The sequence below is a fragment of the Myiozetetes cayanensis genome, unplaced genomic scaffold (assembly GCF_022539395.1).
Source record: "Myiozetetes cayanensis isolate MyiCay16 unplaced genomic scaffold, myiCay2020 scf19, whole genome shotgun sequence".
In the NCBI taxonomy this organism is placed as follows: Eukaryota; Metazoa; Chordata; class Aves; order Passeriformes; family Tyrannidae; genus Myiozetetes; species Myiozetetes cayanensis.
Window position 1 is genome coordinate 10,700,056 of NW_026087400.1, and position 19,481 is coordinate 10,719,536.

The 19,481-nt window shown below is 43.2% G+C and overlaps 1 protein-coding gene across 5 annotated transcripts in view; it reads left to right on the forward strand.

Moving 5' to 3' along the window:
• PREX1 (phosphatidylinositol-3,4,5-trisphosphate dependent Rac exchange factor 1) overlaps nucleotides 1–19,481 on the forward strand; it is a 145,992-nt gene that overhangs the window by 59,948 nt on the left and 66,563 nt on the right. For all 5 annotated transcript variants that reach the window (XM_050314074.1, XM_050314077.1, XM_050314075.1 and 2 more), the window contains exons 4-6: nucleotides 4,789–4,893; nucleotides 7,678–7,779; nucleotides 16,268–16,429. In XM_050314074.1, the coding sequence (XP_050170031.1) occupies nucleotides 4,789–4,893; nucleotides 7,678–7,779; nucleotides 16,268–16,429 (369 nt within the window). The remainder of the gene's footprint in view (nucleotides 1–4,788; nucleotides 4,894–7,677; nucleotides 7,780–16,267; nucleotides 16,430–19,481) is intronic.

The window sequence follows — 19,481 nt, forward strand, 5'->3', positions numbered from 1 at the left end:
GGCTCCAAATCTTTCAAAAAGCAGCTCAGTCTCAAGTAAATGAATAATCATTGTATGTATTGTAAAATTTTTAAAAATGGAAACCCATAAAGATCAAAATTAAACCCAAAGGACAGTACATAATTTACAGTAGTTGGTGTCTGTGCATATGTTTGTTTGTAAATGAAAGGTGGTGAGAGAGGGTTTATCTTGCTGAAATGAAGCACAGGTTACAACACCCAGCCTTTGAGCATGGAACAAACGAGTACCTGCACTCTGTAGCTCCAAAATAAATCCAGTGTGGCTTTTGAACTCCTACTGCAGGCTCAGGAATGCCAGACACAGGAGGGAAGGCACTCCTGTGACACAAATTCACTCTGCCAGGTAGTTTAGGACATTTTGGTGAGTTACTTCTGTATCATCTGGCTTTGTGCCTGACAGCTGGTACTTGTTCTGTACAGCCACAACATGATCTTGTGTCCATCCTCATCTGCTCTGAGGTGCTGCTCCCTGATCCAGGAGAGCACAGACCCACAACAGGGACCCTGCCATTGCAGCTGCTGCTCCTGCACTGCCTCTCTCCTTGTCATTTGTTGTCTTATGTTGTGGAACTGTTCCTGGGGTAGATTTTTGGTTTGTTTCTCACTTTCAGTCACATACATGTGCCATCCTCTTGACTAAGGTGTGTATGGAGCATGTATCTGCAATCGGTATTTGCAAGACCATTTACATTCACCGAGTTACAGGCTGGACTAATTTAAATGCAAAGTTACCTAATTTACATGTAAAATAATTAGAAATTGCACTTTTTTTTTCGCTTGGAGCAGCCCTCCTGAGATGTCTGAAAATTAGAAAGCAAGTACATAATAGCCATCTCTTCAAATTCTTATTAACTCCACCAAGCCACAGGCCCGTTTCCTATCAAAATGTGTTCTATTAGGCTTTCATAATAAAAATTCGTGCTTTCACAGTTCATCAGCTTTGAGTGGGCAGCAGTTCTACAGCCATTCATTACTTGGAGCTTTACCAGCTACTCTCCTTGTTTGGTTTTTATTTATGCTGTGACAATTATTAAAATAGTATTGGATAGTGGGTTACTGAGACCATGCCCCAGAATTGTATCAGGTGTGAGAAATGACTGTCAGCTGCTGAAAAACTTACTGGTGACTCAGTTAAAGCCTTGACCACCCACTGGAATCATGGCTATGAACAAGATATACTATATTAATATATTAATATTCAATAGGGAGACTGTCAGAACTAGAGGGTGACGGTGACAGATTGGCTGCTGTGTTGGAGTGGTGCTGAAAAACCTGAAATGTTTACTTCCAGTTGTTGGACTGAGTGCAAGGCCTGAGATATGTACTCACTGGTGCTGTTTTCTTGTATATGAACAGACCATTTTGCATTTATTACTATTAAATTACAATTATAAATAATAATTATCAGTATTCCTTACCTATCCAACATGCAGCAATACAGGAATTATGAAATGCACTGCAAAGGGGTGAGTGCTGGTGAGAATTGGTCTTCTGATAGTGGGACTGAGATGAGCTCACGTCACTGTCTGTGGAGTGAAGTACCAATAATGGACACCCCAACTGTTTCCTGATCCCCTTTGGGAGAGCAGGCACATGGAAGTAGAAGATATATTTAATTCAGAATATATGGAAAAAGCTGGTCTCATCCGTAATTTCCTTAAGGAAATGTAGGAATACCATTAGGAGCAGTGTGGAACCTCTAGTCTGAGTAAGGAATAGCCAAGGCAGGGAGGGCACATCCACTGACTGTGCAGTGACCACAGCTCAGCTGTGCAAGTCAGGAAGGTGTGGCTGTGGAGCAGGAGGGCAGGGAATTGCCAGATCCTTCCTTTCTGATATTGCTGGGGGTTTGCTGACATAATAGCTGGAAATTAGTTCAAGGGAAATGTGTTTTATGCTAATTTTTAGGAGCAGTGTTGCATGAGTGATCAGTTTTACCGTCTAAGTCATCAGGGATCTTGTTTTGTTGAGGATTATGTCTTCTGTTTTGGTTTTTCATGTTGACAAAATTGGTTTCAGCCAGCTTTGAAACAAGAAAATACCATGCCTTGTTAAAAATATGCCCAAATAAAATGGTTTCAGTTTTCCAAATGCCTTACTTGTTTTTTCTAGTCAGAACTGTTTTCAAATTTGTACTAATTTGTGGGCAGTTCTAATGGACCCAAAATAACATATTGGGAGAACAGACTGTTGGTTAAAGATTTATTTTAACCCAACAAAGAACAGTACAGACTTAGCAAAATCAGGAGGTCTTGCTGTGTATCCAGCAGATTTGCTGAGTAAGAAGGTGCCATTTTTATGTGTGCACATCTCTGACCATAATTGCACTTTAATCTAGAGTAACTGCAGGTTCAGAATTCCTCAGCTAACATCTGTAATTAGGTAACTGATAATTTCCTCCCCAGGCAAAGGGAGAGCCCAGGACTGACTGTCACCCTGAGAGGAAATTAAACACTTGAGCCACTGAGTCATTTAAAGCATAGTTCTCATATTTGTGGGTCGCAGGCACAGCTGGGGAGGGCTCTGGGGTGTGTGCAGTTATTGCTCTGCCTTGAGCTTTGGCAAAGGGATTTTGTCATGGTCTAAATATAACCCCCCAAACTCCAGGCACTCAAAGCTGCAGTCAGAAACCTGGGCAGTGACATTTTGCGTGCACTGATGTAGCGGATGCTGTTGTATTAATGGGTCTATTTTTAGTTTCAAGCATGGTGCTTGTGTGCTTCCTTGGAGCTGAGAAGAGGTGAGAGGAGGAAATGTGGGAGAAACTTGGATATCTGTTTTATTGTGTAACTCTAGTTTTTGTGGTTGACAGCAATCCTATTGACTTTTCTCTATTGTGTCATGGACCCAGCCCTGCCTTTTCCTGCATCTGGTGATCAGAGCCTTTGTTTCTCTGCAGCTTTCCAATATTCCCAGTATTCCCAGTAGCAACTGAACAGCTGCTGCTGAAGGATAAGAGTCTTGCACGTGTGGATTTCAGCTCTTGGCACCCTACCCTTTGTGGCTGCTGTTTTATTTGCTTTGTACTATTGTTCTTGTGTTTGGGCAGACGTATATTTATTCTCAGTTCTTTCTCTGGAAGTACAAGGAGGGGAATACATTTCGTCAGATCAGTGATAAACCAAACCCCAAAGTGTTTTACAGTCTCTGTGCATGTATATCTACCTCTGAGCATCTGACCAGAATGTCAAATTCTCCTCAGCTAACATTAACTCAATTTCTTTTCCATGTGACAATAGCAAAGGGAATACCCAGGCAGTGCAGCTGTATTCCCATGGATTCACGTTACAGAACTCCTTCAGTTGGCAGTAGTTTTTTGCTTGGATCAATATGAGCTATCTTAAAAGCAGTTAGGTGCTGCAGAGATCTTCATCTGACTCAGGAAGGTTTAGGAGTGCTAGGAGTCAACTCAAAACAATTAACTTCCAAGTTCTGGGGAGATGAAGAGGTCCAGGGAGAATGTTTTCAGACTGGGATCCTGATGTGAATGCAACAGCAAACTGTGGAGGGCATTGGCTGCATGGCTTGGTGCCCTTGAGGTGTAGCTCTGGAAGGCCTCACATGCTACCCCTGACAGAGTTCCACACTAATGCACTGAACTGACTTCTGACATGCAAAGTAGCCTGTCTGGGTGCTCTGCATGGCACTGCGTTGTGATTAAATGCAGAAAAAACCCTGCTATTTTGAGAAACACCCAAAAAATGATGTGGGCTTTTTTTTTTGGCTTCTGAATCGTTCAACCTGCCTAAAGCCTACTATAGTCTCATGACCCCCTTTTATTCTGGTGGATGCAATACTGGAACCCCAGAGCATTGCTGCTGAAAGTTCAGCCAGTCCCACCAGCCTTGAGAGGACCAGCTCACCTCTTGCCTCATCTGCTCAGGCATGGAAATAGTTGTTACTCCTTTTTTGAATCACTCCAGTGTTTCCAGATACCTGGTGTTTGCAATAGGTTCAACATCTCTGATGACTTTAGGTAGAAGTAGCAGCACTATCTGTCAGTCTGGAGCTCAGCAGAGCAGAACTTGCTGCCCCTGAGCTGCCAGCTGACCCTTGTTTCTTACCAGGGGATTTCCTTCCAGCATGTGCTGGTGGGGGTACCTCAGTCTAGTTCTGAAGCTGCCTTTCCATTTCTTTAAATATGCTGGTTATTTTGTTTCTTCCAGTTAGGGAAACTATTATGGACAGCTGTTTGGTGTTGTCTGCCACTTGTTTCAGAACACAGAGTGAACCAACCAACTCACTGGGGCTTGGCCCTCACCCCTGAAAGGCAGGGAGTTTCCAGCTGGTTGCTTTGTATTATAGTTCCCCTCCAGGTCTCTGAGCTTCTTCCAGGCCTTGGTTCTTCCCAGCCACCTGTGTTTCCTCCTCCTTTAGGAGTGGTCAGCACAGCTCAGAAATGTCAGCCCTCTTGCTCCTGGTTACTCTCATGGAACATCCTAACACACAGACAAGTATCCCTGAGATAGCAAAATCCCTCCTTTCAGCAAAGAATACCTGTGATCTCAGTGATGTTTTAAGAGGAAAAGTGCTGGAAGTCTCAGTGCTCAGAAAGCTCCTGTTGACTTACAGCAGAGTTAAGCCAGCAGTCAGTGGAACACCTGGATACATTATTCACATTAGAGGAGTGTCACATGCTTCATGAAAACTCCAACCCTAATGCCACTTGGAGTGCACCCCTGTCTGTAAAGAATTTGGTATCAGACTGTGGCAAAATGCCCTCTCAAGCCCTGTCTGAGTCAACAAGTTCCTCTGTTTTTCCCTGCAGAAAGACAAATTCTTTGTGTACGAGGAGTACTGCAGCAACCACGAGAAAGCACTCAGACTGCTGATGGAATTGAACAAGATCCCAACAGTGAGAACATTCCTGCTGGTAAGCACCTTCTCTAGCACTCTTGATTTAACAACCTGACTTTGCCCTGTACTCAGAACAACCCTTTGGTATCCCAGGAATGCCGGGCACTTTGCAGGTGGTATCCATTCCAGGTGTGGAGCACTCAGGGTGGATGGGTGTTGAGGTAGCTGGTGAGTCGAGGCACAGAAATGAGCACCCCTCTGGTAGGAGTGATTGCAGTGGAAACAGAGAGGGGTTTTTTTAAATGATTTTTTTTTTAAAGAAGCAACAGAAAAATGAGCACAGATTGTTAAAAGAGTAATGCAATAAGTCAGCAGCAGGACTAATTCCCATTGGATTTTTATTCCCTGCTCAGTTCTCTAACCAATTCACCATCTGCAGGCTCACCAGAGAACTGTGGCCTGCTTCTGACACCTTTTTCCCCATGAGTCCAGTTGTGGGCAGGAAATGTAGTCTGGATGAATTTGTTATGACTGCATCATTGCTGCTTATATCAAAAGTGCCTCTTAAGAATCTGGGCTGGGAGGAGAAACAATGAGTGGACAGCGCCTTCTGCCCAACGTTCCTTATTTTTCTTTCTTGGTTGTTTCTCCTCCTTACTTTCACCCCCTTTCTGCTTGATTTTTGAATGTCTTGTTTCCTGCCCGTGGATGCATGGCATTTGGAACGGGGTTGGCACATAGGTGAGGCACATCAACTTTTTTCCCAGTAAATTCTATGAAGTAAAAGGCTGTCTTTTTGCCAAGGACCTGCTCGTCTTTCTGCTCTTCTTTTTTAACTTTTTGCCAAAGGTCTGCTCTTTCCCAATATAGTACAGCAAAAGAAAACTTCTGCATAAATGTCAGTCACAAGCAGGGCCAGAGCATTCCTTGAGCCACAAAATACAGGCCTCAGAGGGAGCAGCAGGGACAAGCCCTCATGCTGGTGGGTAGGCAGAGTCTCTTTGTCATGTCTGAGTTTAAATGAACCTTGTCAAGCTGTTACTCTGAGTCACCAAATGACCCTTTCCTTGTTCATGGGTTCTCTGGATGCTTCTGTTGGGGGAAATTAATGAGAAAGAGGAGGGAAAAGTACATGTAAACACTGTCCTTCCCAACATTCAGAACGTTCTCCACTTCCACTGGACTGACAAAGCCTGCTGTCTGTGTTACTGGCAGCAGCTGGCGAGCTGATTACAAGGCACACAGAAGATGTCACACTGTCTGCTGTGGGTTGCTGCAGCACCTGAATCCAAGGGAGTCTTAAAATAGCAGTAAATATGGGAAGAGAGGCTGCACTGAAGTGTCTACTTTGCTGTGGCTGCTGTAATTTCTTCCAAACCTCCCTTCCCTGCTCCACTGCCCCCTAAAGCCACGGCTATGATGCCACTGTGCAGGGAGGGCAGAGTTAAAATACAAAGCTTTGCTTGTGAGAGTAGATTTGGCCCGATTGCCCCCTCACAGCTGCTGAAAGAGAAAATGTGGGAATGTGTTTGAAAAATCAGTAAGTGTTAAAGGGCAGTTTTGAGCCCAGAGCTAGAGAGAGGGCTGAAAGAAGAGATGGGAAGGACTGAATCACTCGAGACTTGGAAAATTGGACAGGGAGCATTGTGAGCTGGTAGCCAACGCCACAGATCTAGAATAGCCTGGGGAAGGGTTATTTTACAGACAATTGTCTGTAAAAATACCAGTTAGGACTGATGAGATTTTATGTATGCTGTCTGTGAACATTCCTTGAAGAGAAGGATTGTTGAACTACAGCCAAAACCCACTAAATTTCAGAATGTGTCTGAACCACAGCACACATTTCACAGGGAAAAATGTCACTGGTGGTGCCCCAAAGCAGGCTCTTCTTGCCTGAACTGCATTTAAACTTCAGCTTCTGTGGACAGGACAGGTTTGCAACTGGGGTGATTTTTTGGAGCAAAATCCGTATTCCTGATTGAACGTAGGAATGTGGAGTAGTTTATCTGAAATATATTTGAAGTCTGTCTGAATCCAATTCCTGTCTCTGGCAGCTGCCAATAGCAGAATCTTCAGGGAAATGTATCAAAAGCTTACAGTAGGTTAGTGTTCATTTGTCACACAGGTTAAAGATTATTGTGACAAAATAAGGACAGATCAAGGACTAGAAATGTTTGTTGGTGTTTTTTTCCCCAATTCTTATACTCCCCTTCTATGTCAATCCTGAGAAATGAATGTCCATAACCTGTTAGGAAGTTCATGTGTGCTGGTTTAGGCAGCCAGTGCACCCAGGCTGTTTGTCCAGCTGTGCTCAGGCATAATGTTTTGCCAGAGAATTGGTGGACATGATGCAGATGAGTCATTTGTTCCAATTCCAGTTCAGTTTCCTTCAGGCATAAGGACTGGACTAGAGTAAATGCTGATTGCTGGTTAGTAGGCTTTATTTTAGCCTTCAAGAGTTTGCTGGACCAATAATGTGAAACCAGTGAACAAAACCAGATGGTCATACCAGTTGTGGGGGTAGGTTGGATTCTTTCAGGTGGTGGTGCATCCAGGTTTACTGATTGCCATTGCTCTGTTGTGACATTTTTTGAGCCACCAGCTGTATAATACTTCTCTGAGATGATGCCTTTCTGCACAACCATTGTTATCCACAGCAGATTTTCTTCTCTTGATGCCTGCAGAACTTTGCAGGGTTGATGGCTCTATGTCAGTGGTAAATGAAGTGCCATTTCCTGTACCTTAGGTTTGACAAAGTGTTTTGTGACTTAAATACATGTTATAGGAATACAAAACCCTGTCAAAGAGCACCTGAAAGCTGTGTGACTGAGGTAACATTTCTTCCCTTTTTTGATTATAGGGTTGTATGCTTTTGGGAGGCAGAAAGACGACAGACATTCCACTGGAGGGTTATCTGCTGACACCAATTCAGAGGATTTGCAAATATCCACTTCTACTTAAGGTAAACCAAAGAAAGTATTTCTCCAGGTGGTTGTTTTATTCTTTGAATGATTCTGCATTTTTTTAGCCCTGACTTTTGTTGCCACTGCTGCTTTCCTGAAGGTTGCATCTTCTCTGAAGAAAATGTGTTTTTATGGGTACAGGTGAAAAGGTGCCTGATGCTGACAGGGTGCTAAATCCTATAATGGTCTGGGTAGACCAGAAAGGGTAAATAACCAAAGCCTTTTGACTTCAGTTCTCTTCAGATGTTACTAAGGCTTGTGAGGGCTATTTCAGCCACTTCCTGTAAAGCTTTGTTCAGCCAGAACTGTGCCAGCATTCCGAGGGACTGGGTGGGGGTGGACTGTAAACTGGATATGTCTTTCATCACAGTGTATCTACTTTGAGTGTGTTTAGGTCAGTAATGATCAAAATCCTGTATCATCTGACAGCTGTTTGTCAGCTTGTTTGAAAACTGTTTGGTTGTCTCAGATGATTCCCAGTGGACGGGTGTGATTGCAGAAACGAGTGCTGTAAGTGGCAGTAATTGGCCCCCGTGTTGGTATTCTTACCCTAGCAGCTAAAGAATAAAAGACCTGAAGAGAGCTAAGTTGCTTCTCATCCCTCTAGGTCAGGACAAGGAGAGGGGAAAAAGGAGAAAGCAGTTTTTGGGAGAGCTTGCATCACCAGTGACCTTGTGGGCACACTGTGGCTGACAGCCATCAGTGTTCTGTGATGTCAGTCCCTTCCTCAGCCAGAGTAACACGGCATTTACTAAAAGGAAATTAATTAAATAAAGGAAGAGCTTCCCTCATTCTTGGAAAGAAAGGTCCCTTTCTGAGTTCTGGAAGAAAGTAAGAGCCATGTGCTGAGCTGGTGCCCTTGGTCCCAGGCTGAGCCCATGAACCAGCTGTGTCATGTGCAGCTGTTGCAATGCTGGGCCCTTCCCCTCCCCAGGTGAAGGGATTTCATAGGTATGAGCTGTTTGGCTCAAGACTCACCTGCTGTTCCACTGAAAATTGTAAATTGCTCGTTTCATTTGGTAAATCTTTAAATGATTTATTTCCATCCAACTGCAGCTTTCAGAGCCAAATTTTCAAAGCGTGTCTTTCCTACAGGTGGAGTCGTTCTGTCGCCTACACAGTTATCTAAAAGCAATCTTTGAGCAGTTTTCTCCCAAAATTTCCTGAACTTTTTGCATGAAATCAAGAAATCACTGTTAGCACTCCACATTGCTTACCTTTTGCTCTGTGTCCCTGGTGAGCTGCTGGTAGCTCTGAAGTCAGTGTAGTTTCACGTGTTGGGTCTGACCCTGCAGGGTGGAGACCATCAGTCATCTCTTGAGCATGGTTTGGGGATCTCTGCTCTAAGCCATGCATGGCTGTCTTAGAGAACTTCCTCTCTTACTTCTGCACCTCAGTGCCTCTGCTTTTTCTCTTTTTAGCATTACTGTGTTGCTGAATCACCCGTTGCTGATTAGGCCTGCTTAATTTCTAAGATGTTTAGGAAGCACGAATGACTGCTAGGCTTTTATCACTTTGGATAATCTGTAGGCCTTACTGTCTGCTGGCAGGAACTTGACTGGCAAATTGAAATTTCTGCTCTGTTTTAAAAGCTCTTCAAAATACTAGAATGACAAAAACTGCCAATAATACAAATTCCTGTGAAATTTCAGGGCTTTTACTCAAATCCCACGAGAATGCTGACTACAGAAACACACCTAAAAGAAATGCACACCTTTGATTATAAGGTAGTAGCATCATTGATGCAATGACATTTTGGTGTTCTTCAGCTTAACTTTTCCCATTCCTTGGTGTCATTCCAGGGCAGGTCTTTCAGCAAGAGCTCTGACCAAGCACCTCCTGATGCTTCATCTCATTCTTCTATGGACTTCTTTCTGTATCCAGGCCGATAGAAGTGACACACTGTTCACTACTTGAAATTTCCTGGACAGGAAATACAAACTTTTAAAAAAAGCTGAGGGGAATAAGGTTTTGATAAGGCAACAAATCTACCTCATTCAGTGAGATTATGCCATGACTGGAGGTTGTTCAGCTCAGAAAACAGCAGTGACCATTAGAAAGTGTGCTGGATTCTGATTCTCAGAAGTAGTGAATTCATAGTGAATAAACTGTCCTGTTCAAGACTTGTTTGATACTTTCTAGCACAAAATTATGAGAGTGGACACAAATGTCTCAGACATGAGAACAGCTCAGGGAAAATACAGGCGTGTTCTGTTCATGCTGACCAGGAAAATGGAGCTTTCCGAGCAAGGAAAAAAAAAGATAGATTTAAAAATAGCACAACCCTCAATTTAAGTGTTTGCTCTCCCTTTGCTACTGAACTGCAGTTATTGCTCCTGAAATAGCTGTTTTGTATTCATGGGGATTGGATCTTATTTTATCTGATTCCCAGGGCAAACAGATACTGTTGTATTCCACCTGATCAGAGAAGTGAAAGACCAGAGCTAGCCTACTTTCCTCTCTTACCTTTGTTTTTAGCAAGAGTCGGTGAACATCCAGATTTTCTGGTAACTTTGACATGACCTTGTTTAGCATAAGTATTTAGTGTAGCTGAGTAGTGGGTTTGGTAGAATTGGTATCCACCACGGAATTCAGAGTTGTCTCTGTTTGAAAGCCAACCAGAGCGGCAGAGCAAGGCACATATTTGAAATGCTGAACTGTTCTTTTATTAATGTCTTATGTGAGTATTCCTCTTCAGAATAATAGCATCTGGCACAGAGCTGATTTGGGTTACCTAATGAGGAATAATATGCTGGAATATCTCCAAGTGCAGGTACACTTTAGGCATATATTGCAATAATTTCCAAAAACTTATGGCATCCTGCAACTGGTGACCTTATGTTTTCTCATCCTTGGAGGAAGCTATTTGGGTTTTTTTGACTAGCAAATGGTGGAGACAGAAGAATTATTCAGATCATGGTGATTGATAAATTTCTGTTCTATTTATAGTTCCCCAGCTTTTGTGACTCAAACATTGCAACTTTGGGGTGGCTGACTGTAAACAGTTTTGGTTGTTGTTGTTGTGGGGTTTTTGTTTGTTTGTTTGTTGGTTTGTGTGTGTGTGTTTTTTGTTGTTTGTGTGTTTCTTTTGGTTTTGTTTTATGTGTGGTTTTATTTGGTTTGGGGTTTTTTTTTGAGTTTGAACATTTAGGTTGCTTTCTTCCTGTCTAATTTGCAAGCCTTTTATATGTTTTGAAAGCTGAGACTCCAACCTAGCTATGGCATTTCATAATCTCTGTACAAATAGGGAGGTAATGGTATTAATATTTTTGCCCTTAATACAGTTGTTACCTGCTTCAGACAGCATGCAAGAAAATTAGTGTAGAAGTTGCTGGACAGTAAATGACTTCCTTTTAATTGAGAAAGGGGCTTGGACTAGGCTCAAGTAAAACTAAACTGTGCTGGGCATTGTGATTTGGGAAGAGGAAAGGAAGCAGAGGCAAACAAATGCACAGACCTTGAGGGCATAAACTGTGTGAGCCACTTGGAAGCAGCCAGAGAACTCCCTGGTGTTCCAGCAGAATGGTTTGGATGAAGGCAGCTCTGTCCCACCCCAGGTAACCTGGGGGACTGTAGTGTCTAGTCTGAACCCCACTGCTGAAGAGCAAAAGCAGCTGTTCTGTAAACCAGGCTCTGAACAAAAATAGCCTTTTTTTCCTTAATAAAGAGCATTTATGTCAGCCAGAAGCAAACCCTGAGGGAGTGGTGATCATGAGTTAATCACACCATCGGGTGGGGATTAGGCAGTCACTTCTGTCTCCTTCCTCCCAGCACTGCAGAGGAATGTGCAGCACATGATTGGAGCACCCCACGGCTCTGAGAGCCCCCGAGCTGTCACAGGGCCTGTGCCCTGTCTGAGCCCTGCTCTGTTAGGGAATTGCTCACACTCCAGCCAGAAATGCACATTCCACCTCTGATCCTTTAGAAATATCTCAGTGTGTACACAACTCCAGGGACGATTAGGGCAGTAATTATGTATTGCTTCATGTGGGGAAGAGTCACTGGCCCTGGGAGGGGAAGAAAAGCCTGGATGCAAAGAGCAGTGAGCGGATTCAGAATCCCCTTGGAAAGGAAAGCCCAACAGTGAGGCACACACAGGCTCAGTGAATCACTGCCTGGACCTGGGAAGGGGAGGATGGGAAGCTGGTGGTGTGGATGCAGAACAGGATGAAGGAAGGTTTAACTCCCTGTCTCCCTCCTCTCCGTTCCTCTCAGAGCTGTTCAAGAAACAGAACCTTCTATTTTTCTACTTGGCCATAATTGAATATATTTATCTTTGGGGGTTTGGCTTTCTTTTTCTTTTTTTCCCCCCCAAGAAAAGTGGTGTTGCTCTCAGATTCATGACATTGTGTGGTTAAATCCAGCTCTCTCTGTAGCACAGCATTAAAAACTGCCGATGCCCTACAGAGCTGTAAGGAACACTGCCAATTTATAAATCATACTGCTGTCTTCCACACATTCTATATATAACCACAAATAGCTGCTAATATTTATAAAACTGGAAACATGTTTTTGTTGCATTTTAATTTAGCATATATTGTAGGTTTGATGGCACATTAAATCTAATCTTTTTTATCTGATTTATCGTTGCTTGTCAAGTATTTACCCTGCAGAGACATTGACATAAATTACAAATTTTAAAAATATGCAGAATTAAAAAACTACTGTGATTGGCAGGTCCACAGATGAAACTTGATGTAACATTTATTTTCTGATTAGTTTAAGTGTAAAATAGATTTTAATACAGGCATATAATTACAAACTGTAAAATACAAATCTAAAACTCCCAGGAATATTTATATTCGCTGAAGGTGGTTTGAGTTTTTTGTTGGTGGTTTGTTTTGGTTTTTTTAACCACATTTGGGAGCTGAACTGTTAAGTAACACAACTTTTTGAACTGCTCAGCACAGAAATGAGTCGTGTTTGCTCTCCCTGGGAGCTTAGGGCTGGGACTCTGTGCATGCCCTGGGCTGGGCTCATGTCCTGGCACAGGGATTGCACCACCCAGGGCACAGTGGCAGCATCCATCACACAAAACCCATGTTAAGCCGTGTCTGAGTGTTCTCAGGAGGATAAAGATAGGAGGAATGCATTTTTAAAACACAGAAACTTGTAACTTGCAGCTGCAAAGCGTGTTTGCTGTCAGTTTGAAGTGCACAAACAGTCGGTGTTGTGTGGCAAGGGAGGACGTGGGGAAGGGTGACAGAGACTTCTTAAAAAAAGATCAGTTAAGCAGAGTAACATCCTTTTTTCTAGGAAATACTGAAATTGTGTGTACATTAAAACCCTCTCTTGTTTCCTCTGCCCACCTGTATTGTTTGCTCAGCATCCCTCCTGCCACCACTTGGCATCTTTCTCTGTGAAGTTCTTCAGCGCAATCAGCAAATAGACAAATACATGAGCAGATGATGTGTCTTTACTTCTTGTGTGATTTAGTTCCTATATTTAGGTTCTGTAATGTTTGGAACTCTTTTAGCTTTCAGCTATTTAAAACAGTATCTGAGATGGAAATACTTCAGTTGGAAATCTTTTTACTCCATTACATAATCCAGAACCTGGCCTTTGTGAGCAGAGGGGCTGCAGATGTCCTGCCCTCCTTCAGTGTCCTGCCACTGTTGAGGACACCAGGGCTGGATGGAGATGTCTTGGAATGCTCTGTAACTCCCTTTGTAAAATGAGTTGTGTTCTGTGCCTGTAGGTGTTAGAAGTGACACAGTGTCAGTCTCCACAGCTCTGAAAGAGGCATGAAATAAAGGGAAAATTCTGTGCCCAGAGGACACAGTTGCCATTTCCATCTTAATTCTTTGAAGAACAGAGATAGTCTCTTCTTCCCTGCTTATGATACAGAATACCTTAGCAGATTTTTTTTTCCCACAACAAAGAAGAGAGAAAAGTATATTTTATGAATTACTTTAAGAAACTCTTTGCAAGGAATAGTTATCTGCAAGTGGCACCAACCTCATTTCCTGGCCCTGTTAGTGCACCAGTTGGAATACATGGGGTAGTAATTCCAGCCAGCAACATCTATGGGCTTTGTGGAGGACAAGGCAGTCATACCCAAGGTTTGCCACCTGGTCTGTCTCTCAGGTGCCTTTCAAAATGTCAGAGTTTGCACATCATGAACGTGTCACTGAAGGAAATCAGTACCCGGAGCTCCCTCCGGGTGTTTCGGAAGTGCCGAGCTCTGCTCCTTTGGGCAGTGGCAGTGTCAGGGCAGCATGACTTGTCCTCAAGTGGCTCAGGCTGGGGAGGGGCAGGTTCTCTGAGTGCTCCTGGTGCTTATGGTGTTGGGACAAGTGACAGCCCCAGCCAGAACCATCCCTGCCTTTCCTGGCCTCCTGTCCTGCTCCTGGGCTGGGATCGCAGCAGGATGGAGTGGGGGAGATGCTGTTTGTCACAGCAGGGGCCTGCTCTGAATGGAGAGATCTCTCTCTGTGTCTTGGGGGATTTCTGAAAGGGACATTGAGACAGTGCTAATGTGTCCATTCTGTGCAGTGTGGGTGACACTGGAGCTGCAGACCTTCACTGATTTTTGCTGAGAGTCCTCCGTATTGGAAACATGGAGCAGAGGGTAGTGTCCCCAGCATGCAACACCTTTAATGGCCTTATTTTCAGTGAGAGTAGAGTAAAAACTTCCATAAGGAATGTTATTTGTGGTATCAACTGACATTTGTAGCAGCAAGCCTCCTTTTCCTGTCCACGTGTTACTCACTCTCTGTATCACGGAGTTTAAAATCATTATCTCCTCTGTCTTAGTGGGATTCCCAGCTGTCAGCACATCACTCATCTCACCTGTCATCCATCTGACAAGAACCACTGTCAATCTCCATGTATAATTTTCTGAAAAGAGAAATTGTAGCTGTGAATAAATTATCAAAATACTGAATCTGCTCAAAAAATGGAATTGCTTTATTTCACTGGACAAGCATCAACATTCCCATACATTCATTTGGGCCTTTCTATCTCTGGGATCTGTCTGCGTGGGAATGAGAGCACTTCCCATTGCCATGTGTTGATTCTCATGAGATCTGTCACTTGCATTGCTTAAAGGAGCACCAGTGGCCAAGTAGTTTAATCTCAAGATGCAGATTTCACTCTAAAAAACCCTGAGAAGTTAATAAATAAATATTTAGAATACTTGGTACTTCTGTAATACTGGGTCTCAAGGTAGTTTACTAGTGCCTGTGATTTAAATCTTGGTCCAACTGGTATGGGGAAGCAGGGAGGAAGCACTGAGAGTGTCTGTGCAAAGGCAGAAATTAATCTGTACTGCTTTTAACTCTAACTTTCTCCTTTCAGATATGCCTTCCAATGCTGCTGGTGTCTGAGCAGCTCAGTGTGTAACTATTTATTCTACAGTTCCTCCTGCTAGTACAAAAGTACAGCTAGGCTTACACAAACCTGTCACATGGTGAAGGTGGCTTCTGTCTGAAGAGCTTTGTAGAGCAGATCTGTGAATCTACAGTAGGACAGAGAAAGTTCCTTGATTTAGCAGCTCAGTGTCTGGATTAGTGAAATTATTGGATTAGCAGCTGTTAGAGTCACTGTAAGTTAATGCTGCAGCAGAACTTGCCCTTCAGCGCTCCACTCTCTGTCAGGCTGTGTAACACGAGCCTAAAAGGCCCAGTCAGTGTGACCTAGAGGTGGTGTTTGGTCAGTTTGGGAGCAGTGCTTGTCTTGCAGGATGTGTGAGCAGCCCAGGTGGGACAGGCCCCAGCAGTGCTCAGGATCATTCCAGGAGACAGAGGATGCCAGCGCCGAGCACGGCAGCACAGCACAGAGATCTTCCAGTTAATGGCAGAATGGCAAAGTTCTGTGTGGTGAAGAGGCTTGCTGAGGTTAATGTGCTGATGTGGAGAGGCAAAAGACAAACCAGACCATAGTGAGAAAGTTAAATATTTCAGGCAATCTAAAAATGTGGGTCTTAAATACCGTATTATGTATCCAGATAAAATTACCAGCCTTATTTTAGGTTTCTTTAATGTATTCTTGTCTGATTGTGGTTGACTGTAAAGTACTATTGGTCTAAAAAAATGATTGTGAGTTGACAGTGGTTGTGCCTTTTGCCAAGCTGGTTAATAATGTCAGATCCTGAGTCTGTTTTTCAGTGGACAGGTTTTAACTGGACTGTTGTGCTTTAAAACAAGTGAAGCAGAGACCTTGTTTGTCTCTGCTAGAACATGTGCCCTAGCCTCCTAAATATATGAACATAAAGCAAACACACCTTACACAGCAAAACTTATTTGGCTTGATCTCTCTTAATTTGGCACATTTAACATGAGCAATTACTTCATTTATTTCACAGCATTCCTATTAAACCTGGGCAGATGAAGAACAGAGAGCAGCATTTACAGTAACATGTCCTCAGATTCTCTTTGATTTGCAATGGTTCTGGCATTTTCCTACAGGATTGCTCACTAATGCTTGTACCTTTCCATGAACCACTTCTAAGTTTCATGTTTTCTCTTTTTTTTTTTTTTCCCCAAGGAATTAGCTAAGAGGACTCCCTCTAAGCATCCTGATCACCCAGCTGTCCAGAATGCTCTGCAGGCAATGAAGACAGTCTGCACAAATATCAACGAGACCAAGAGACAGATGGAGAAACTGGAAGCCCTCGAACAGTTGCAGTCCCACATTGAAGGATGGGAGGTAGGATGCAGGATCAGCAAGCTCCCTGGAGGCTGGAGTTTAGTGACTCATGCTGTATGCAGGGATTTCTGTTTCCTACGTGATGTGTAAATGCTCTTGAAGGCGTGGGCAGCATCACCGAGGAGTTCAGAATTTGGTGTTTATTTTGGGTGTGCAGCCTGCACACAATTTGTAGCAGAACAAATGGATTATGAAAGAAGGGTGTTAGGGCTGGAATGGACTGACATTTCAAATGGTCAGACCTCCCTTGAAAGGCAAATAGATCTAGAAGATGAAATCAGGACTGGTCTAAATAACAGAAGGTTCTTTTTCCGTTCCCATAAGCCCTTGGTTTTTCTGGGAGCTTTGAAATTTATTTCACTTAGCTTCATATGGACATCCTGTATAAAAGATAAGGGTTGGATTAGCAAGCGTTGGATCGGTCTGTTTGTGTTTGCTCCAGTTCAGTTACTCACAAATGTGTTTCCAGTGATGAGTTTATCGGTAGGTGGTTCTGTGCAGGCAGAAACATTTTCTACGGACAGGAGAAAACAACGAGAATGTGAAACCTGGAGGAAGAGGAGATCTGGAAAATTCAGTAGAAATAGTGGGAAGTCAGGATGTTGTGCAGGGGATTGGCAGCTTATCTTGTGATGATTTTGGCTGAGGCCTTGGGTCAGTGGAGCTGGAAGGCTCTGGGAGGTCTCCATGGGGAGTCCGTGGTGTTAAACGGCCTCATGGGGAGAGCGGTGTTGGCCTTTAGGGAGGGTGATGTTCAGACTGTCAGGGCTGATCACTGCCAGCTGAGCACATTCTGTTAGGGGTCATGTAAGCTTCCTCATGTTTGGACTCCTGGGTGCTCTCCATGACTCTCTTTTGGGTTGTTTTTTATTTTTCATGTATGTTTTAAACCTTGCTCGTTTTTTTTCCCTGAAGGATGTTCTTGGCATCCAGCTAAAGACATGAGAACAACCCAGATATCCAGCTGTGTAATTTTTGGATATCAAGCTCAGCAAGCAAAGCTGTACAATATTCTATGTAGCAAAGACTTCTAAAAGCCAGTGAAACATTTCAGGTTCAATGCACGTTTGAACTCTGCAGCCTGAAACATGACTATTAAAGTATCCATGATGCCATAAACACAGTGATATCCAGACTTACTGGTTTTTTGTTTGTTTGTTTGATTGATTGTTTTTTTAGGGTTTAACTTACCTACAGCAATATTCTAGGGCTAAAAACCCTTTCAATTTTGTTTCTATACAAATTTTTGTAACACAGACACACTCAGCTCAAAATTTCTAAAAGGAAGTGTTTTTCCCTCCCAATTAGCTGTGGAACATTTCTCAAACTGTTCTAGTGGCTTATTGAAAGGAAAACTTACTTTATACATCACAGATAGATGGTGGATATAATAATATAAATACCATGGTGGTATTTTTTTTGTAAATGTAAAGAAATTTCAAAAGAAAATTTGTAAAGAAGTTTGAAACTGATTGACAGTGTCCAGTCTTCACAGTGCAGGGGTCTCACAAATTAGGATTCTAGAACAAAGGACTGTGTTTATAAATAACTGGTTTTAGTGCTTTCAGGTATGTTTCACAGTTTATTCCTAACGAGAAGGATTCCTAGCTTCTATTTTGGAAAGCTGCAATTATGAATTAAATAAATTTTTCGATTAACAATACAGTGCTCTAAGTCACAGAACTGACTGTAGGAGGAAGTCTATAATGCAAATTTGTGCCTATTTTTAGTTCATATGATGGCAGTCTCTCCTGTGAAATAGAAAGTTTCCCTTTTCTGTTAGCATGGATATGGATTCTGAAGCACTGGTGCCTTGTCTATATGGTTATATACCATATATACTTTGCAACAAGGCCTGCAGCTTCCAGCTTTTTCAGTCCAAGGATCTAAATTGTCAAAAAGAAGTGAAGATCAGCTTGCTTAGGATCAAGTGTTCTACAGATATAAGACACATAGCCTGAATGTGGGGAGTGTACCAGCAACCCAGCGAGAAGGTTGGGGTCACCTTGTGCAAGTGCTTGGGAACAGGCTCCACCTTGTCTGGTGTGTCTCTTTAACCAGCAGTTTCACTGGTTGCTGTGCCTTTGCACTTTTTTTCACCTGTTCCAGCAGACCATCCCTGCTCTGCTCAGCATCCTGTTGATGTCAGAGCCACCCTCAGTGTTCCCAACATGGACAGCAGCATCGTTTTCCTCCTGCAGCGTCTCCTTGTGCTCCAGAGACAGCTGCAACTTCACCAAGAGCAGTGGTTGTTCTTCAGAGCCATTTCCTCAGTTCAGCCCTTCTTCCCCACGGATCTGTGTGTCCCTCTTGAGCACAACCATCCTGTCAGTGTCCTGGCATCACCCTGGGAGCTCTCTGTGGGACACACTGCAATGGGGGCACGTGGTAAACTGAGCCCAGGCTGGGAAGCCACCGAAGGCCTGCAGCTTAGTCAGAGGTCTCTCATCACAGTGAGCTCAGATGCATCCCTTTGCAATCCACAGAATCCTTGTAGCTCTGTGTTATGGATTAGCTTCAGTCAGGTCAGTCTGAGTCTGGTTAATCCTTCTGGGAAACAAAGATTAGTTTCAAAATAGGGAAAAGAAAAGCAGAGGGTGCATTAGAAGACCAATTTTTGTGTGCAATGCTTTTGTTTGCTTAGTAAAAGCCAAGTAAATATGCCATTTCTTTTATATAATAATATTTCTGTGGGCAGAGCTCCTCCCCGTAGCGAGTTACTTTTACTGAACAATTGCTACATATCCCCAAATTCTTGAAGTCTGAAGTGCCATGGGGAGCAAAACCCCCATCCCAGAACAGCAGGAGCTGGAAGATATGTGTTAGTGCTCAGGCTGATCAACCACTTCATAATCGCCTGTAATTTGCAATTCTACCAGCTATGATGTTTTCTTTTTTCTTTTCTTCCTTCCCCCCTCCCCCACAGTTTGGTCCCACTTAGAAAGGTGAGAAATTCTGCATTGTCTCTGAAAACATCAAATAAATCTTGCTGTGTTTCTTACTATTGAAAAACCTCTCAAAATGTTCTAAGTGGGAGGTAGGTAGGCCAACA